The 21,962-nt window shown below is 55.7% G+C and overlaps 1 protein-coding gene across 1 annotated transcript in view; it reads right to left on the bottom strand.

Moving 5' to 3' along the window:
• The window catches only part of UNC5B (unc-5 netrin receptor B), an 87,448-nt gene that overhangs the window by 19,051 nt on the left and 46,435 nt on the right, over window positions 1–21,962 (bottom strand). Inside the window, exon 2 of the mRNA XM_079899776.1 lies at window positions 3,368–3,592. Coding sequence (XP_079755902.1) covers window positions 3,368–3,592 — 225 coding nt within the window. The remainder of the gene's footprint in view (window positions 1–3,367; window positions 3,593–21,962) is intronic.

A 21,962-nucleotide genomic window follows, 5' to 3' on the forward strand; every position in this document is an offset into this window, starting at 1 on the left:
AGAACTGTAAGGCCTCTTCCACCAGGAAGCCCTCCCTGACTACCCCCTTGGTCTCGGAATTCCTAAAGCTATTCCTCCTCGCCATCATGTATCTGAGCTCATCTTCTCATGGTTGCTTGTGGGTTCTGATAAGCCCCTCAAAGGCGGGACTGTTGAGTGTACACATTGTAGTCCTGTGGCATGGTGGTTAGGTGGAGGGCTGGACTGCTTCTTGACAGGTTTGAATTCTGGCCCTACCTTCACTCCCCAACTGTGTGACCTTCGCTAAGTTACGTAGCCTCTTTGAGCCTCGGTTCCCTCATCAGAGTAAAACACTCAGGGTAAATTCTAAATGAATCAGGGCGATTACAGCACCCAGCCCAGGCTGGACACAAATCTAAGCTGGCAGCTCATCTGGATCTCATCCAGCCCCTTCCTTTTTCATCTGGAGAAACTGAGGCTTGGAGAGGGTAGGTGGCAGGCCCAAAGTCCCAGAGCAAGTTGCCAGCAGAGCTGAGATCAGCTGTCTGGCGTCCTGCCCCAGTTAGAGCTCTGCCCAGTAATGAATGACAGCTCTCTGGACCTCTCCCAGTGAAATCACTGCCTTAACTCTCCTGCATCCTGAGGGAGGGGGGCCCTTGCACTGGGAGCCCAGACAGTGAGGAACCCCTCCTGATGGCCAGGGATCTAAATTGGAGGGGGCTGGTGTTTGCTGTGGGTGGAACACCAGGAGGGAAGAGGCTTCTTGGGGGACAGGGGCCCTGCCTGCTGCCAGTGGCTGCCTGGACTGCTTGCTCTACAAGCGATGCTGCGTGGCCCGGGGCAGGAGAGTGGGGCCCTGGCCTTTATTCACCAGGCTGGGAGCCTGGAGGAGTGGCCCCTCTCTAGGGGGTCATCCATCCAGAATGTTTCAGGAGCACCCAACAGCTGGACAGATAAACTACCACCCAGCAGGGCTTGACACCGTGGCAATGGTCACCAGCAGGCAAAGAGGACAGGGGCCTTTGGTCCCCCAGACTTGGGTCCCAGACTAGGTGTCCCCCTCAGCATGATGGCCAGTGGCAGGCAGTGCCTGGACCAGGACACCCAGAGTTGGGCTGCCTGCCTTGACCTGGCATGAGCTAGTGGGTAGGCTCATCCCACCTGTTTTGGCCCCCAGCCTGTTTTCAAGGCTTCAGAGAGTGCCAGGGAGGGCTAGGGGTGGAGAGAAGGAGGAACCAGCCACACTGCTGCCAAGGGTGTGGCCTGCTGGACCACTGTCCATTCTTTGTAGCTAATGGGGACAACAGTGTCTTGATTTCTAGGGCTGGCAGGACTTGTGTGTCTGGTAGCAGGGGAGTAAGAGCCACCCTGTTACTAATAATCACAGAGTCTGTGAGGGGCCCTAGCAGGATACACTGTCCCCTTGCTCTGCAGGGCCAGAGGGGCTCAGGGGGACAGAGAAGTAAGAATAGGTTTCAAGAGGAAAGAAGCCAACAAAAACCCAGAAAGAAGATGGAGGAAACAGGTGTTTATTGAGCACCTGCTGGGTCCTGGCACTGTGCTCAACGCTGTACAGGTACCACCTTGTTCCATTCTCACCAAGACCTGTTAATATCCCAGTTTACCATGAGAGAAACTGGGGCTCAGAGAGGTTGAGTGACTTCCTCAGGGTCACACAGCCAGAGCATGGGGGCAGCTGGGATATGGGTTTTTTTTCCTTTTAAAAGTTTCTTTTTTGGAGAATTCCCTGGTGGTCCAGTGGTTAGGACTCCATGCTTTCACTGCCGAGGGCGCAGGTTCAATCCCTGGTTGGGGAACTAAGATCCCACAAGCCGTGCGGTGTGGCCAAAAAAAAGAAAAAAAAAATCAGATAAAAAATCCTTTTCTTGGGACTTCCCTGGTGGTCCAGTGGTTAAGAATCTGTCTTGCAATGCAGGGGACGCAGGTTTGATCCCTGGTCAGGGAACTGAGATCCCACATGCTACGGTGCAACTAAGCCCGTGCACCACAACCAGAGAGAAGCCCGCGCACGGCAACGAAGGGCCCGCACACTGCATCCAAGACCCGATGCAGCCAAAAATAAATAAATAAATAATTTTTTTAAAAAATCATTTTTTTATTTTTAGATTTTGAGTGAGAATGAGACTCCAACTCTAACTTTTAAAAGTCTTGGAATTCTTTAACATTTTTGGTAAAATATACATAACCTACAACTTACCATTTTAACCAATTTTTAGGGCACAGCGTTGAATGACATTAAGTACATTCTGGGGTATGATTTTAAGCCTGAGTGGTTCTGAAATCTGTCAGCTTTTCACAGAAAAATAGAAGTTGAAGGAGGAAGAAAGGAGAGACAGTGAAAGAGAGTATGTCAGGGGAGAGACACAAGTATGAGACTGAGGCAGAGAGAGAGAAACATAAGGGAAAAAAGACACAAAAGGAGACAAAAGGAGACGGGGATGAGAAGGGAGAAGCAGGAGAGACAGAAGGAAAGAAGAGAGGGCTGAAAAAGGAGGAGAAAGAAAAGGTCAGGGAAGAGATGGTAAAAATGAAATCAAAGCCAAGGCAGGCCCTGGGGCAAAGGAGCCACCCCAAGCCTGGGGTTGGTTGGGGCTGCCCAAAGCCAGCCGTCCGCAGGTGACCCGCAGTGGGTGGCCCCCCTTCTTGGCCTGAGTCGGGGAAAGGATTTCCACCCCCGAAGCTCCTGTACTGTAAACAGGGGCTGGGCTCTGGGAGATGTGAGGAGCCCCAGGCTCTGCCTCCTGCCTGGGGTGGGGGGTGCCCAGGGTCCTGCACACATCCCACGCTTCCTCCTAGTTTCCCACGCTTCTGCCACTCTCCTCTCCTGCAGGACTTGGGCTGCATCCTAGCACCACCTCTATGATTATTTACTTAATATTACAGGCCTTTTAAAAAACTGAAGCCAACTGATTTCTATGAAGGAAGCATTGCATCATTATTGTGAACAAAAACGGTATCATTTCTCACCAACACAGAGGACCTGTGAAACTAGCGATGGTCTAGAATTCTGGTTGGGTGTTGGGGCAGGGCTGCAAGACAGAGCCGGCTCCTCTTCCTTAAACAGGGAGCACAGCAGGTGCTGGGGGAGCGGGGAAGAACCTTGTCCCCGACAGGACCTGCTCTTTGATGTAAACAGAGGATGGAAGGTAACTGGAAAAGGGAGCTCCCTCTCAGCAAGGGATTTGGTGCTGTTTCACCTGGTCACCCAGTCAGACAGGGCAAGCGGCCAAGCCTTGGGGAAATACTGGTCCAGGGTGAACCTCAGAGGGAGGCCCGGGGTTGCCGTGGCTGTATGAGGTCTCACACAGAGCCAGGGTGGAGCCAGGCCCAGGACCGTCTGGGCCTGGGGTGACCTGGGGGTGCCCGGCAAGTGGGGTGGGCTCACCGGTGGCCTCGTCCAGGCTCTCCTGCGTGACGTGGTCGTTCTGGCTGACCCACTCGCCGTTGCACTTGAAGTAGATCTGCGTGGCGGGGAAGGCACGGCAGCGCAGCTCCACCGGCTTGTTCTTCACGATGTAGGCGTCCTGCGGCTCCCGCAGGAAGTGGGGCAGCGGCTCTGCCGGCGCCGACGGGAAGGAGTCTGGGAGCACCTCGCTGCCAGAATCAGTGCCTGCAGAGGGTGGAGGGTGGGAGGGCTCCGTGAGGCCACAGGCTGGGAGGCCCGGGTCCCCTCCATCCCCTGGGGGCCGTGGCAGAGAGAGGAGGCCAGGGGAGGAGGAGGGCTAGGCAGCTGGAGGAGACCTGCTGGGCCGCCCTCTGTGGCCTGGGCGAGGTCTGACACTCCTGTGGCCTCGGTTTCCCCACTGTGACCTGCTTTTAAGAGGCTGTGTTTTGGAGCCAGTCCCAGCCCTGTGATGCTGTGTGATTCTAATTTTTTACAGATGGAGGTGTCAGGGTGGCCCAGGGAGGTGAGGTGACCCGTCAGGGCAAGGACACCCCTCTCCAGCTCTCCCCACCGGCCCTCCCCGGCCTCCCTCCAGTTTCCCACGGCGATGCCACAGTATGTGAAGAGCTGGAAATGGGCCTGAGGCTGGAGCTCAAACCAGACCGGCTCTGCCCCGAAGCCACAGCTGCCCTGTGCAGCCCCAGCCAGCCAGGCTGATGGAAGCAGGGAGACAAGTCAGGGCCCACAGGGGCGAGGGTGGGCTGAGGTGGGGTGGCAGCAGCAGGCCTGGGCTCCCTGGTGCTTGTTCCCAGAGTGCTGCCTCCTCCAGGAAGCCCACGGCAGGCAGCAGCATGCAGGGGAGACCACCTTCCCTGTAGCCTCCCCCCAGACCCTCCCTTCCTCTGGTCTGTGGCTCTGCTCCACCCCCTTAGCATTTCCCACTTCAGCAAAATCCACACCCTCGGCCCTATGGATGAGGGCACTCGGGAGGCTGGGAAGGCAGTGAGGCTGTGCAGGCGGCCATCTCCTCCCGCAAAGGGGCCAGATGGAAACCGGCCGGCTCCCTGGAAAGAACAGCACCTCGGGAGGTGAGACAAACAGGAAGGGAGAGGGGCCTGGCCACCACCAGTGTGGGGAGGGAGGGAAACCAGGCTGGGCCAGGCTACTGGTTTACAATCCACGTAGGAAAATTGACTTTCCAATGCCAAGCCCCAAACAATCAGGTGGCTGGGGACAAGCGGCAGGGGGCTTGTCCTCCTCTGCTAACTGCTCCCGAGGAAATACCGAATTAAGCAGCAGGGGTGCATGTGTCTGCCCAGCCCCTCGCCAGCCTGCGCAGTCCTGTCACTGTCCCAGAGCTCCAGTCCAGCAAGTGGAGCTGGGGCCCCAGGAGGCCACGGGAATCTCAGGTATGGGGAGTCCCCCTTTGGGCAGAGGGGCCAAAGGGACACATGGTTCTTCAAGAGCAGAATGAACAAAATGTGCCTAACATGCTTTATCAGTGTCATCTCCTTGTGGATCACAGCTTCTGCTAAGTCGGAGGCGCTGAGAAAATGCATGGGCTGTCACTGGCTCCAAGCTCTGGGCTGTGGGTGGGGTATGTGTGCGTGACCTGGGGGACCGAAGGGGAAGCCAGCAAGAAAAAGGATGAATCCAGCATGTTCCCTGTGACCCATGGAGAGCCCTTAACTCCAACCTCGTTACTTTGTCTCTGAAGAGGGAAGGGAAGTGAGCACTCCTCCTCTCTCTGGGATCTTTTGAGGATCATATGAGATAAACATGCATGAGTGCCTAGGAGGAGCCTAGGTACAAACTGCTGCATCAAAATAGCAACTAATGCTTCCTTGGAATTAACTGCTATGTTTCCATTTACATAGTTAACTTACCTAATTCTTGCAACAACTTTGTAAGGTATATTATATTGGTCCCCAGTTTACTGATGGGGAAGCTGAGGCTCAGAGCAGTTAAGCAACTTGCCCAAGGTCACACAGCTGGCCAGAGGCAGAACCAAGGTTTGAACCCAAGAAACCAGACTTCAGTGTTGCCCGGGGCTCCACACTGCCTATCTTTGGAGCAGCTCCATAACACTGTGGGTGTCCCCATACCTGAGATTCCTAATAGACCCTGACACTGGCCGGGTGTCTGCAATTATGGGGGCTCTCTCATCAAAGGGCCAGCAAGGCCAGGACTGTTTTTTATGTTTCAAAGCTTGGGAAATTGAAGTCCATCAAACTGACGCAAGGTCACCTGGTTAGTGGGCATCTAAACTAAGAAAAGCACCGAGGATTCCCGAGGCCAGGCCAGGGCTCCCAAACACCTGCTTTCCTCTGCCAGACAGGGAGACACCTTCTCTGTAGGTAAACTGGCAGCCCCTAGGGTCTGGGAATGTGGGCAGTTGATGGCAAGATGACACAGTGCCCAGGGAGCTGGACATGGGTCTCCCGGTGGCCTGAGAGCTGCTCACTGTGGCCCTCCCGCCAGGAGGGCAGTTCTAGGGAGAGCTGGGTGCAGCCAAGAGGACTCCAGGCCCACCTCCCGCCACCAGCATCCCTGCTTCAGTCTCAGGCCTGAGGAGTGTAGGGCAGGGCTCAGGCTTCAGACTCAGACACCCCAGGGTCTGAACCAGTCCTGACTGGCCTCAGGCACCTCATCTGTGAAACAGGGGGACTGGACCCCCCTCTGGGGATGGTGGCCATGAGAGCAGGTATATGGGAAGCCACGGATGCAGCTGCAGGCTTGCCCTACCTTCTAACCACACAGCCTCCGGGTGACGGCCGCCTTGGCTCTCTGTGGCACTGCGGGCTGCATTTATGACTTTGTTTCATGACCCTAATGTGGCTCATGTACAAAGCAGGAGGAGACTCGACTGAGGAAAGTCAACATTAGGCATCCATTAGGGCAGCAGGCCTGAGTCTGGCGGCCCCGTGCCCCACCCTGCCACCCCACCCCTCCTCTCGGCCCTGGTCTTGGCAAGAGGATGGCTGGGCATCCTCATCACTGCCTCCCTGTCATTCAGGACAGTGCTGGGTGGCTCTCTACGCAGCCACTGCCCGCTTGCCCACATCCCCATCCCTCAGACGTCCTGCAGGAAACAAGGAAGCAGCAGCAAGAGCCGACCTGAGATTCCTCCCCACAGGGACCACCATGGACTACGTGCTGGCCGGCACACAGTAGGTGCTCAGTGAACACAAATTAAAGGTGTGTGGGAGGTGCTGCCAGGGCCTGGGTAGTGACTGAGTCGGGCCCCTGTCCTGACCAGTGGACATGTCCCCTCCTCCTTGGCCCTGGCTTGGGCCTTAGCGGCTGAGGAAGGTTCTTCAGGTGTCCTGGAGGGGGGACACCTGAGCCTTCCCTCTCCAGCTTGGAGGAGGAAGAACCATGAAGTTGGGGGTTCCTGGGTGCTCCCTCTGCCAGAGGCCATCAGAGGGTTATTTTATATTAACTCACTGAGCCCTGCGGCAATCCTTGACAGAGGTTCCCAAACTTTTTTGGTCTTTAATGTCTTGGTGATTTTTCCCCAGTAATTTTACCCCACGGCCAAAAGAAATTCCTAGTGGTTTTGTTTATTAAGTAGTTAGATCCAACCAGCTTACGTGTTTGTGGGTGGGTGTGTGTATATCCTAACAACTTAGTATCCATTGGAAAAAATAATACACGTAAATTGAAAGAAAGGTAATATTTGTATTCCATTCCTATATAGCCACAATGACTTATAATGGGGATGTCTTGGAATCATAGGGGACATTGCTGCCCTCACAGTTTGTCTCAGAGTACTCCCAAATGCCAAATTCCCAGCTTTGCAAAGGTATGGGGCCATCTAAAGGAAAGAAGTGTGTGTGACGCTGAAATTGTAAGCTATCTTGAGCTAGTAGTTGTTGTGGTATCTGGCAGCTGTCCAGTATTGCTGTGTTTCCATGGAGATTAAAAATATCCCACAGCACCCCCTGTAGCATTCTAGGGTGCCTGGGCACACAGTTTGGGAACCACATCCCTTTGGGAACCACATCTCTATAAGTTAGGTACTATTATTAACCTCATACTACAGATGAGAAAACTGAGACCAGGAGAGTTTAAGTAGCTGATACAGGGCTATAAAGCTAGTATGTAGCAGAGCTGGGGAGCGCATCCAGACAGGTAGACACCTGAATCTGACTTCTGAACTGGGAATTATTTGCCAGATGTTTCAAATAGTTCATCTAATTTACTCCTCACAACCCCCAAGGTGAGCATTATCTTCCCATGTTACAGATGAAGACATGGGGCATCCAGGGACTTGCCTGAGGTCACCTGGTCAGCGGGAGGAAGCCAGGCTCGGAGCCGTATCCCTCGGTCACCTGTCTCCCTGGCTTCACTACTGCTCTCCCCACCGCCCCATCTTCACAGAGGAGAATACAACACCGAGGAAGAGGTCCCCCAGGAGGAGGAGTCTTTGCCACCGCCAGGCCAGATATGAATTTCCCCCTGGTGGGAAAATGGCCCACATAAAGTGTGGTTTTCCAATGGCAGAATTCATTTGAACCTATAGTTGCAAAAATGCAACCTGCCTTTACAGCTGCACACACGAATGGCCTAGCTAATCCAAAATGAAGGTATGAAAGAGAACACAACCCTGCACAGATGTAACCAAAGACGGTCAAACATAGGAAGAGAACCACTGAAGTCAGGAGCCCTGGGTTTTCACCCCAGCTGGGGACTGGCACTGCTGTGTGGCCTTCCTCTCGGGCCTCGGGGCCTCCATCTGTCAAATCGGGAAGTTGGTAGAGTCAATCTCTTGAGCCCCACTATGGTTCTCACACTTTGAGATTTGAAGATGCCTGATGGGGAATCTGTTAATGTAGGACAGGGCGCTGTTGGGTAAAGTTTTTCTGCACGAAGCGAACTTGCTTAAAGTGGGGTCACCTTTCTTGCCAGTGTCATTCCTGGTGCAAAGACCCAGCACCTACTGGGATCCTAATGCACAGCGCTGGGGGGAGGCTGGGAGGGCGGAGGAGGAACTATTTACTGTTGGGCTCTGCCAACCATGCCGCAGCCCACCCACCCCGGCCTCGGATGAAAATGACCACTAGAGTCTCTCTGGTGGGCACCATTCAAACCCGCACTTCTCATTTACCTATTCCTGCCTGTATGGGGTGTCTTGTCCACGGGGCTCACTTGGATGCACTGAATCACAGGGATAAAGGTCACTGCAAGGGCCATCTCGTACGACATCCCCCTGCCCATCAACTCCGTATCCAACCTTGACTCACATACCTCCAGGGATAGGGAGCTCACCACTGCCTTTCTCAGCCAGGCTCTCCTTTAGACAAATCTAACAGAAAAGCTTTCCTTACTTTCTGCTGAAATTTGCTGTCGGAGGCTCCAGCCATCGCTGTAATTTCAGCCTCTGAGGTTACACAAAACAGTGTGCTTCCTCTTCCCCACGACAGCGTCCCAGCCTCTGAAGGTTGCGGCGTGCCCCCCTGGCTGTCTAGCCTTTCTCTCAAATATTCACAAGACACCGTTTGGCATCTCCTCACCACCTGGCTTCCTCATGGGCAAGTTCCATTTTGCTCACAATCCGCTTAAAATGTAGGGAGGGGAGGTGACCAGGGTGGGGGTCTGCTGGCGCCTCCCTGCTTCTGGCAGCTCAAAGCCTCCTTGGCAGTTGTGGGTGGCTGCTTCTAGAAAGCAGGGAGCATACCACATGGTTCTTGGTGTCCCCCATGGGGTCCAAGACAGGGTACCCGTCCCCCGGGACGGGAGTGGAGCTTGCAAGACAGAGCCAGGAGTCTGAGCCCGGTCGCCACCCGACAGCAGGACCCGTGCCAGGCCACACGCTCCTTCCCAGAGGCTGGGCCTGGGCAGAGCCTAGTGTGGAGACACACCCAGCAGGTGGGAGGTCCTGATGGGGTGGAAGTCAAGGCCATGGGCTTATTTAAGACGTACCAGAATCTAAGCCACTAGAATAAGCAGAAGCCAGGGGCCTTGGAGATGAAGGAAGTGGGTTCAGGACAAAGGTAAAGAAACCATATTTCCCAGAACTACCCCTGAGAGGAGGGGGAGACTAAAACTACAGTGCTCAGACATCCCTGGATGGGAGACTGTCACTGGTTGCTAGGGGAGGCCAGAGGGGTTGTGCTTCCCTTATGGTGACCCTGAGCCTGGGGTCCAGACTGGACTGGCGCATGGTGGAATGGGCTGGCCTGAGAGCCAGCAGACCAGTTCAAATTCAAATCCTCACTCTGCCACTGAGACCTTGAGAGGGCCTCAGTTTCCCTATCTATGAAAAAGGGGCTAATAGGTACTGCCCTGTCAGTTTTGAGGTGTTGTGGTGAAGGTCAGCTGAGAAAACAGATGCAAATGTGCTCTGTTAACTGGGTAGAGCCCATGCCCCAGGGAGGGGCAAAGCTTCTCCGGCTGAGCCGTGTGTGGGGAGTCCTGAAAGCCCGCACTGGCAGCCTCCTCGGCCTATAGACACCTGAGCCCCTGTAGGCCAGAAGCACAGCAAGTCGAGTGCAGAGGCACCCGGAGCCCTGTTCTACCGGCTCAGAGAGGGGAAGTGACCAATGCAACACCACACAGCAAACTAACAGCCGAGCTGGACCAGAGCCCCATTTCTGGTTCACGGCTGAGGCGGGAGACAGCACAGCATGGCGTGGCTATGGGTAAAAGCTTGGGCTCTGTTATTTTCCCGTGCCTGGGATGGAAACTCACTACCACCCATCTCAGCCAGGTCCACCCCTGGCTACTAGGGCAGAGAGACCTCAGAGGCTGCAGTGGTCTAGTAGAGAAGGCCTCGATACCCCTGTCCCTTGGTTTCTGTCCCCAGGTGGGTGACAAGGCCAGGCCTGGGACACCCCCCACCCCGGGCTCAACTGCAGGGGGTGGGCATCTGTAGCTGAGCAGGGCTGGCTGGTGCAAGGCGGTGCCACACTGAGGAGCAGGCCTGGGAGGGGAGGATGGGGGGCAGGCGGGAGGTGAGGGAGAGAGAAACGCCCCACGCTGGGCACATTTATCATCCGTAATCACAGTCTAGCCCCTGGACACCGGCTAATTCTCGCCAGACTTGACCTCCCACTGCATGGAAAATCTCTTCCATTCACCGTGAGGTGGATGTGCTCAGTGGGGAGTGGGGAGAGAGCGGGGAGAGGAGCCCGCTTATTATTATGTTTTAAAAACACACAAACCCCACATGGAAGGACCCCTCCCTGGACACAAAGCCCTTCTTCCATCTGGCCCTGGCTTCTGGCGGCTGTGGAGTTCAGGCTGGGGCCCCCTCAGAGGTGGTTACAATGGCCGTTACTGATGACAAATGGGGGCTGGTGGGCTTGGGGGGCCTCCTTCCTAACAAAGGAGGCCCCTTGCACAGCCCTTTTCCCATACCCTCTGCAGACCTGCCCATGCCCATGACGTCACTTCCTCTGCTGGCCACAGGAAGCAGCCTCACCAAGATGGCCAGCTGGGGCAGGAGCCTGCATCCTGAAGGGGTGTCTGGCTGGCGCTGAGAAATCTTTCCCCCGGAAGGACTTGGGACAAGTGAAGGATCTGACGTGAGGCTGGGGACAAGGCCCCAGGGCAGGTGCAGCCCTGGCATGAAGCCCGGGCTCCATTTTCTAGGGGCCACACTGCTTACAAAACAGAGAGGACGCTACGGCTCCCGGGTCATTGGTCTGTCCGCAGACTCTCAGTGGTACTTGGGGAAGCTATATTCCCACGGGCCCAGACCCCCCCTTCAGACCCTTCCTCTGGCCACTGGGTTCCCTCGGCCTGGGCCTCGGTCCCTCTAGGGCCAACTTTTAGTTCCCCTTCCAAGTCCTAGTCACTGTGCCTGGAGGTCTGGGCCCTGAGGAGGGGGCATTCTGCTTCCCCTTCTCCTCTTACACAAGGAACGCAAAACTCTCTCATCCATCACCCCCCAGATAATACCCATTTATCCAGCACACAGTGTGATAATAAACATCACAGACAATATAAAATCCTGTGAAGCAGGCGTTCCACTTCACAGATGAGGAACCTGGGGCTCAAAGAAGTGAAAAGACATGCTCAGGCTCTCAGCTACCAAGAAACAAAGCTCCTCCCGTCAAAGCACAGGGCCTCCTTTGGCCCATGATGCCCCGAGGGACCGGCAGGCGGCCGCTATTGTTTTGCCCATTTTGCAGATGAACAAATGAAGTCTCTCCAGAGTTCGCTAGATTGCTGAAGGGGAAGAGGGTCTCAGCTTCCTGATGCCAGCACTTGGCCCCCCTTCCTCTGTGGGCCGGACAAGTCTTGGACTTGTATGGGATGCCCCAGCCCAACAGAGATTCATCCTAGCCTGGGAAGGGCCCGCTGGTAGCCTGGTGCAGCCCCTAAGACGTCACACTCAGACACACATGCTCACACCAGCAGACCCACCCAAGCGCTGCTCAAGGTCACAATCCACAACCAACCCCCCTGGACACCCAGAGAGCCCCAACCAGGCTGTGACAGTGGCTCCTTTCTTAGGGCTGCTGATGTCAACTTTAAGGCAATGGCAGTGACTCTGGCCTGTGGGGGACCTGCTATTTTATTTGGTCATCTCTCCCCCATCCAGAGTTGGGATGGGGTGAGCTTGAGTTGCAATATCAGACTCCACCAAACACCCAATAGCTTAGGTCCCCACATGGGGAGACCCCCCTTTCCCTCCCCTGCATCCAACCCGTGATGCTGACGAACCCGGATGCTGCCAGGTAAACCTTCAAGATGTGCTTCAAACTACTCCGCGACTGCCCACCACCACCTCCTACCGTCTCCAAGCCCACGGCGCCCGGCCCAGAACCCCCTTACTGTGCTCCCTTCTTCCCCTCTTGCCCCCTCAAATGCACTCTCCTCACAACAGCTGGGGCGATCTTGTAAAATACAAAAAAATCACTCCCCTGCTCACACCCTCCAATGGCTTCCATTTTCACCCGGAATGAAGTCCGAGCCACCACCGAACCCCCAGACTTCGGAGGCTCCAGGCCACCCAGGTGTGTTTCCTCCCCTTGTACATGCCTGGTTTATTCTCACATCAGGGCCTTCGCTGCTCTCTCCTTCTGAAATACACCCCTCCCCGCCCGTCTACTGATATTCCTGGGCTGACTCTCTGTCACTGAGATCTCAGCTCAAATACCAGTGCCACCTCCCCCGTGAGGCCCTCCCTGACCACCCAGTGTAAATTCACCATCCTTGATGCTATCTTCACATTGTCCTGGTTTGTTTGTTTTTCTTGACAGTGTTCATCTCTCTCTGGAATTACCATCTCCATGTACTTGATTGTTTGATGTCTGTCTGGACAGGTCTACTCTCTGGAAGGCAAGCTCCTTGAGAGCCTGGAAATCCTGTTTGCACATTTAGCTGGGCCCACTGAGGACACAAGACTTTCTCCATCTGTGCTGCCCAGCCTCTCTGGAAACACCTGGGGTGGCAGGTGGGGGTGGGAGGGAGCAGCCAGAGGAGGTGGGCATAGGTTGGGCTGACCTGGGCCATGGGAACCAGTCGCTTTGGAAACCCCATCCTGTAGGATGCCACCAACTGATGGAACCTCAGGGACCATCTAATTACTGTCCTCTAGGATGGAGACCAGAGAAGGGGTGGGCTAGCCTTAGATCACAAAGCACCTGAGCAGCAGAGCCAGTAAAAGAAACTGGCCTCTAGACTCCAGGGGGAGTGAGGACTTTATTTTAAAAATCCTCCTTTTCGGGCTTCCCTGGTGGCGCAGTGGTTGAGAGTCCGCCTGCCGATGCAGGGGACGCAGGTTCGTGCCCCGGTCCAGGAGGATCCCACATGCTGCGGAGCGGCTGGGCCCATGAGCCATGGCCGCTGAGCCTGCGCGTCTGGAGCCTGTGCTCCGCAACGAGAGAGGCCACAACAGTGAGAGGCCCACGTACCGCAAAAAAAAAAAAAAAATCCTCCTTTTCTTTCTAGTGAAACTACGTTTTTTCTTGACCTCTTCTGATTACAATTTAGGAAAAAATGAGGATGACGATAAAAATCACCCATTCCCACCCCCAGGTGACCAGAATTAACACTGGACATTTTTTAGATGTGCACATATTTTGTTACTTACTGGGTCTTGCCAGACACAGTCTGTGTATCCTATGCTTTCTTTCAAGGCTGTTAACTGAGGACTTTTAAACCACAGTGAAGTGCACCAGGCATCTCCCTCTCCCTCTCTCACAGTCACACACGCCAGAGGGGCACACGCCAGCTGGGCTGACTGCTCCTGCATGGCATTCCGGGTTGTTGGAGGAGCCGCAGGGTGCAGAGCTGGTGTGGGAGCCGCTAGGCAATGACATCAGGATCTCTTTGCATATCTGGGCGCAGAGCAGAAAGATGCCGGTGTCCTATCCCTGTCTCCCAGAAAAGTCAAAATGCCCATGGGTACAGCCTCTGGCCCAGGGGCTGCCTGACGGGTTACGTCCCCGCTGCCCTTCCAGGTGAGGTGTCCCCAGGCCGCCCTGGAAAGTTCAGGGTCAGGGCTGTTCTTCGAGAGCCCCGAGGCATAAACTTCCCCTGCCTTCCCAGCGTCATGCTCTAGGGTTGAGCCACCCCTCCTCGCAAAGGGGAGCTGGCTGCCAACACATTGCAAAGTGGAAAACCTGTGCCATCGTCGCGAACTGCCGTCAGCCCCGTCACCACACCTGGCCAGACCCCACCCCAGTGCTGGTGTGGGCCCCCTGGCAGGCACCAGGAGGTGGCTCAGACCCTGGGCGGTGGGGCCCTTAGAACTAAGTCCAAGCCCTTCACTTCCAGAGGGGGATCCTGAAGCCAGAGAGGAGCAATGCCTTGTTCCCGTGCAAACAGCCAGTCAGTGGCTGCAGCACCCCTGGTATCTTGGCATCACATTGGCATAAAGAGAATCACAACAGGGAGAAAGGAAGAGGGGTGCCCGGACTCTGGCCTTTGTCAACCTATGAAATGGGGCATGGGACAAACTGGGAGAGGTGAACAGAGAGGTGGAGAGTCACAGCAAGAAGGACAGAGAAAGAGAAACGTGAGAGCACCTGGCAATGGCGGGGGGTGAGAGGGGTTCTTTGGGGGTCTCTTGTACTTTTCTGAACCTGGAACCCACTTGGGTTCCTGCTTGGGGCCCTGGAGGCAAGGGAAGAAGGTGACATCCGTCTCTGGCCTTCCTCCACACTCAGCGCTGCCTCTTCCACAAGGCCGGCACCAGCCCTAAGGCTCCATGGGCCCCAGGGAAGGCAGACCTTGCAGACTAGGCTCCCAGGAATACCCTGCAGACCAGAGGTAGGGAGTAACTGGTCTCAGGTCACACAGAGGGTTGGAAGCAAAGCTAGGACTGGAATGTGGGCATCCGGGCACTCAGCCCAATGCTCTTGCCCTTGCCTCTCTCTGGTTCCAACAGTGGGGAAGACCCTAGCCCTGAGCTTGGGTGAGCAGCTGAGCTATCAGGGTGGAGATGTGGGGAGACAGGTGGCACTGGCCCAGGGGAAGGCCTAGGTGGCCGCACAGGTGCACCTTGAGGGAGACAGGGCAGGGACTCACCCCCATTCCTTCATTCATTCATCAAACATTTTCTGAGTGCTTCCCCTTGATCGTGCCTATAGCAGGATCTGGAGAGCAACAACCAAGCTTCAGTTCCACCAACGAGAAGCTCACAACAAAGATTCAAGGTTAAGGACCCAGACAGCCGGACTCCCAGACTCATGCTCAGTCTGCTTCCAGCCTAGCCCCACAGCCATGTGATGGTCCTTCTGCCTGCCGAGCCACCATCGGTGCAGAAATAAATCTACAGCTTTGTCTGCAGCTCCCTCCTTCTCCATCAAGGAGTCAGGCCACCTCCTCCAGGAAGTAGGCTTTGACTACTTCTGCCTTGACGACTGTAGGGATTTCTCATTCTTCAGCCTCCTAAAATCCCTCGTATTTCTTAGGCTGAAGCACACTGGTGCTGCCACTGGCTCATGAGGTGACCTTAGGTAAGCCACTTCCCCCTGGACCTCAATCTTCCCTTCTGGGAAATGGGGCCACTTTGATTTGCTTCATCCTCCAGGGTTGCTGGGAACATCAAGGTCAGAAGTGTGAAACTGTTTTGCCAGCTGGGCTGCCCTGTGCATTTGCTAATTTTTATTATTGCTTTTCGCAGTGAGAAACAGTAGGCGTACTTTCGCTGGGCTGGCAGGGGCGCTGGCTGACATCTTGACCAACAGCTCCAGGGTCTCCCTCCGGGTTTGAGGTGCCGGCCAGGTGCCCCACTCCCCAATTCCCACCCTGCCCCGGCCTTCCAGCTGCTGCCCAGCCCACTCTGTGATGACACGGAGCTGCAAAAGGCTGATGCAAGCTGGAAGAAGGGAATGAAACAGACTTGAGTGGGGCGGATGGAGCTCCACCCCCAGCCCCATGGGACGCCGGGCCCGGCCCCTGGCTGCTTGTTTGCACCTGCTGATGTAATTGCTGGGCCTCCTTGGCTCAGGGCTAGGCCTGCTCACCTCGGCCTTCAGAGCCAGAGGAAGGGTGTGAGGTCACGGCCGCGTGCGCCACGAAAGGGCTCTTCTCTCGGGGGGTGGTGACTGGGCCCCAGTGAGGGCAGAGGGGAGGAAAGAGCCAGAAAAAAAGCATGAATAAGAGCACAGCTCAGAAGTAAGTAGGACCTGGGTCAACCCCAGCTCTGCCACTGTGCCACTTCAGGGGACTGGTCCCATGTCTCTGAGCCTGGACATAACAGGCACTCAACTTGTCACTGTCTTCCAGGGATGTCTCAAGGCGGATAAGGAAGTCTGAGAGAGGAAAAGAGAAAGGATGGAGGCGTGGTTCTGTGGAAAGAAAACACCAGAATAGTCCTGGGCTGGCCACCAGCTCACTTCCTGGGGCCTCAAGCTTGTTGACCCATCAAATGGGCACAACATCTGTAGGCCACCTCACAGAGCTGGGGCCCGAGGTGTGAAAGTGTGACGTGACACTAAAGCATGTGGATATCTCGGGGGACCTGGGGACAGTTGGGGAGAGGTTCTTGCCAGGAACCTGGGGCTCCCAGAGGCTGGGTAAGGGAGGTGGGGCTGTCAGCTCTGCACTCTGCCTTGCCTGGCCTCAGGAGCCCCCCCTCGGGAGAAAGGCATGGAGAGCAGCACACACCTCCCCAGAGGCCTCCAAGGAATCATCAAAAACACACAGGTGACAAGGACCAGAGCCAGGACCCACTCCTGGAAACTGCAAGACCACCTGCCGTAGAGGGCTCCCCGCCCCACGAGCCCAGGGTCTGGGGATTGCCCTGTGTCCAGACTATAATTCTCAAATCTGGTTTCCCTGGCGATGCCTTTGCTCTTTCCCTGAGAAAGGGTGGGGGAGGAACAGCCTCACATAGTTCATGTGTCCTTTTGGTTGACACTCAAGGCAAAAAGACAGGAACCAGCCAGGTGGGGGGGAGAGGTCCACCTCAGCCGTGCCCAACTCCTCAGCCTGGGAGAGAGGGGTTACCTTTCCTAACTGGGCCCTCAGTCCTACTCGGTTGCACTGGATGGGGAGCTGCACTCCAGCTGGGATTCGCGAGCTTCCCTGGCCACAAAGACCCATCTTTCCCTTTAGCCAACCACAGCTACTGTTTATAGGCCAACCCACTCCCAGGCACTGTGCAGGTCTCTAGGAGTACATCACCTACCTGAATGCTCCCAACAACCTTCGAGGCAGGTACTCTTATTCTGATCCCCAATTTGCAGGTAAGGAAACTGAGAAAGAGAGAGGTTAAGTAACTTGCCTAAGGTCACAGAACAGGGTCGTCAGCACTTCAATCTGGATCTCCCTGACTCGAAGACCATACTCATTAACCTCTATGCCAGTGGTTCTGAAACTGCAGCATGTCCCGGGATTAGCTGGAGGCTTGATAAAACCTCTGCCTCCACCCAGAAGTTTCCACTTAGCAGGTCTGTGGCGGGGCTTGAGAACGTACACGTCTCACAAGTTCCCAGGTGCTGCCACTCGACACTCCCGTGCCTCCCAACAGAAATATAAAACACTTAGCACACATAATGGTGCTTAATGCAGGTCAGCTCCTTTCCCTGAGCACTTCCATGATTCAGCTGGAGACCTTTCAAGAGGAACTAGAGGAATTACGTGGCAGCATTGGTGCCGCTTGCTTTAGCTTGAATCAGGCCCCTGGTGTGTGGTAATCAAGACCATGATACCCATCACCTGCACCTGTGTTCTTGCAAATTACTTAGCCTCTCTGGGCCTCAGTTTCCTTTATCCGCAAAACGGGAGTAATAATATTTCTAGGAAACACACTATACACACAAGTTGCTTAGAGCAGTGCCTGGCACATCAAAAGGGCTTATTGAGTATAAGTTGCATTTACTTTTTTTTTTATTATTACCATTGTTACTATCTACTTCATCTATATTATCTTTCCAACAATGTCTATCCACCTCCACTGTTTACCTACAGTCGCTCAGGGGATAAGTAACTGGCCCAAGTCACACAGTCGCTGAGCAGCAGAGGGAAGATTCTGAGCCGGGTTTGCGACTCCAGTGGTAGAAACTGTCTACCACGAGCAAAGAGCGAAGCCCGCTCTGGCTGCTTCCTCTGGAAAGGATGAAGAGTTATTTTCTTATTTATGTTTCCTGTGCTTCCTTCTAAACCCCTAAGCTTAGCCCAGGGTTCTGTTCAGTGTCACCCGTGAAGGGAGAATATCTCCAGTAGGGAACCAGAGGCTGCGTCAGCCACCCACACTCAGTGACCTTGGGCGGCCTGACCCCTGCCCTCTGTGTCTGTCCATCTATCCCCTGCTTGCTCCGCCTTATTGGGCACCCTTGAAGTGCGAGTGTTGGCTTGGCATTGGCTGGTCCAGGTCCTGGGAGAGGGGACGGTCACTTGTTTCTCCTGAGACTCCCTGCCCCCATCCCCCCCACCCCCAGGATCCCCAGTTCAAAACAATGGAGGCTTCAGGGCGCCCTTGATGTAAAGGTTCAGTAGGTGGCTAATTTTAGCTGAGAAATACTCGGCATTTTCCCAGCTGCCGTCACTGCCGCACTGTGTGCAGGACAAATGGCCTAGGTTTTCCTCCCCGATTGTTCTCGGCCGGGGGGCTAGGGGCTGACTCCAGCTCAGGACAATTCCCTTTGTGTCTGCTTCCGGGTGACTCTTAATAACTCGTGGGGACAGCCTGGAGCTCCCAGGCCCCTTCCCCCGCCCTGGCTACAGGGCCCCTAGCTTCATAGTCAGCGCATCTCAAAATGTGGCGCTGAAACAGGACTTGCTGCTCGTCAGGGGTGGGGACAGAGAAGGAGGGCTTGTGGCCTGAAGGGGCCTCCTGTGGACAGATGGCGAAGCCAAGGCACAGAGAGGGTGTGACCGACCTAAGCACAGCCCAGTGCTCTTGGCACCAGGTGCAGGAGAAATCCCACCGCTGTCTAAGCTTCCACCCAGCATGGGGACACCTCAGAGAGTGAGACCCCAGACTGCAGGCCTCCCATTCTCTTGGCCTCCAGTGGAGACACCTGCCCTTCCCCCACACCCCTCACCTGGCTGAATCCCTCCGTCCTCAGGTCTCACCTTGAATGTCACCTCCTCAGGGAGCCCGGCCCTGACTGCACCCTCCCAACTATACCGGGGCCCCGGCTCTTCCTCCGGTATTTCTTTTCCTTATTGCCCTCAGCACCTTTTCTTAGTTAGGTACTCATGGTGTATTTCCTTATTTAATGCCAAGTCCCCACCAGATTCTGGAGTCCCAGGGGCAGATACAACATTTAACCACCTGTGTGGGCCCTGGGGCAGGGTCCTGGAGCTCCGCTGTGCCAGGGAGACCGGGGGTCCCGGGGGAGTGGCTGGGGGCACTCAAGGCTCAGAACAGTCTACCTATTCAGCCGTTTTCAGCAGCACGATGGCCTAACCGGCACTTTCTGCCTGGACACCACCCCTGGCTGGATGACACGTGTATGCCCACTGCTGACCCCCAGTGCCAGCTTGGCACACAGCAGATGTTCAATAGACGCTTCTCGCATGAATGAATGAACCTTCTGGGCTCCTCTGATTCCTCCTCTCCCTGAGGGAGGAGCCCCGATTCGACCTATGCCCCACCCTTCCCATGGAAGGCTCTGGAAGCAAGAGAAATGAGGCGCCTTGGGGAAGGCACCCACGGCCCAGGGTGGCCGCACCCCCGAGGGCTGTTTGCTGGCCTTGCAGCCCCCAGCTCTGCCTGGCCCCCCACTGTCCCAGCCAGGACCCAGCATGCTATAATTAGAGTCCTCCTTCCAGGCTCCAGTAATGAGGGGTGTTGGGTGCCAGCCGTAATTACAGCCTGGTTAAAGCGAACAGGAGCCGCCCCCAAGCCAAATTACAAAGTCTGCAGCCGGACTCCCTCCTGCCCCGCTCCCTTTTTATGGGGCTGGTTACAGGGAGGGACCGGGGAGTTGACAGAGAAGCCAGCTCAGGCTGGAGCTGTGGTTTCGGAAGAGTGGAAAGCCGAGGAGAGCCCGAAGTCTGGCCTGTGTTGCTTTGAAACTGTCCCTGCACCTCTCCCGGCCCCACCCTCATCAAAAATGCCCTTCCAAAGCCGAGGTTGGGAATGAGCAAAGAAACCAGCTGAGGCTGCTCTTGCAATGTGTTCATCCTCGCCCCCATCTTGGGGCTGAGCTCACTGCCAGGCCAGGCTAATGGCTCCCCGCACAGTCGTATTTCATGGGCACAGCCAACATCACCCCTGTGTTACTAACCAAGGTTCGGTGCTTAACTAACTTGCCCCAAATCACACAGCCGGTAAGAGGCAGACCCAGGGCTTGAGCCAGGCCCACACAGGGAGAAGGTACATTTCATCTTGAGCCCCCCTCACCGCACTGGGCATGGGGTGGGGCACAAGGAAGGGCTCCGTGAGTCCTGAGAATGATGAGTTTTGCACATCATTTGAGAGGTCTAGCTGAGTCCTCTCCCTTTTAGAGATGGAGAAATAGAGACTCTGATTTCCACTGGTGTCTCAGGATCCAGAGGCAGAGCTAGGATGTGGGTGACCTTGTTGGTCTCAGAATCTCAGGATGTTAGTATGTAAGGGCTATAGAGAAAATCTAGTTCAGGGGCAAATACACAGCAGCCTGGCCCATCCCAAGGCTGTGACAGACATCGCTAATTGATCATCAGTCATGGCAGGCCTGGACAGGGCCTCAGATTCCTTCTCAGCCCAGGACCACACAGCCATACCAATCAAGCAATGAAGAAGATTCCACCATCCCTGATCTGATTAGTTCCCACTCACCCTCAGTTACTCGAGGGGAAAATGGAGCCCAGAGAGCTGGGGTGACTTGCCCCAGTAATGGGGTGACTCTTATTCCTTAATGACCCATCCTCTGTGGATGCCAACCTGACACTTCCCACTGCATCCTCAGCCCAGCCTTGTCAACTCCGGGCTTCCTGTGTGGGAAAGACTCCCTTAAGGCTCCCTCCAGGCCCTGCAGTACTCACCCAGCTGGCTGATCTGCTGCTCTGACCAGAAGGTGGCTTTCATAAGGGACTGTGGGGGAACAGGCTTGCTCACTGGTGGAGATGCCCCAGACGCAGAAGCGGAAACCTCTCCACATGGCCCCGAGCTGCCCACATGCCCCTACCTGGGCCCCTTGGCTGGGCTCGCCTCCCAGCCCAAAAAGCTGGCTCCAGCCACCCGCTGCCCACTCACCACAATTGGCCTGTAGTGACTCAAGTCTCCTTGTTACCTCTCCCCCTCCTCCCCCCCACATCTCTGCCCCTGGCGTCCCCCGCTCTGACAAGCCTCTTCAATAGCGCCTTTGATCCAGGCTCTCCAGCCTCTTAAACAAGGACGGCCTTCTGCCTTCAGCAAGGGGTGTTGGAAAGAGGTGGGTGTGGGAGGACGGTGACCATGACAGGACAGGTACAACCCTGAGGTCCTCACCTTCTCGTGACCCCCCCATCCCCCACCCCTAGCCTCACCAGGATGACCAAAGGTCCTGAGCTCAGAGGCCCTCCAGGGAAGCTGTGAGAGCCGCTGAGCTTTCTGGGAGGTGCCTCTGCCTCACCCAGCAGTGCCAGGCCTGGACCGGAGGGTACTTTCAAAAGGACACTTTAATTAGGGACCAGGGAGGCCAGCCAGCGGGATTACAGGCCACACCCGGAGCCGTCAGAGGCCTCTGAACTACCAGGCCCAGCCTTCCTCTCCAGCCTCCACCTACTACCACCTCCTCCCTGGGACTGTGGGGAGGGGAGGTCCCTGAACAGCCCTGTTCGCTGCCCCCGTGGTGGGGCCCCTAGAAAGGAACACTGGATGTCTCAGGTGTGGTTGCCTGAGCTGAGGTGTGGCTCTCAGGCATGGAAACAAAGGTGCTGAAGACGGTTGGCAAAACTGGAGAAGCCATCCTCAGGCGGGAGGCAGGAGCAGTGGCCACCCTATGCTGGGCCACGAAAGGGACTGGGCACCGGAGACTCCACCCCTGACCCTGTGAGCCCCTACCTCTGTCCACCAGTAGGGACAATGACAAAGGTCTGCTTGTCTCCTAGAGGCTCTGGCTTAAACCCAAACCATGCTGTTGTCCCAGGCGCTCTCCCCAGCAGACAGGGTTCTCCCACGTCTCAGATGGGCAGCCTTGGAGCTGCCCGGGGCTGTCTGCCCCTAAATGTCAGGAGTGGGGCAGAGGACCCAGGCCCACTGACCTGGCTGAGTTTGGAG

This window comes from Stenella coeruleoalba (genome assembly GCF_951394435.1).
Source record: "Stenella coeruleoalba genome assembly, chromosome: 16".
NCBI classification, from domain to species: domain Eukaryota; kingdom Metazoa; phylum Chordata; class Mammalia; order Artiodactyla; family Delphinidae; genus Stenella; species Stenella coeruleoalba.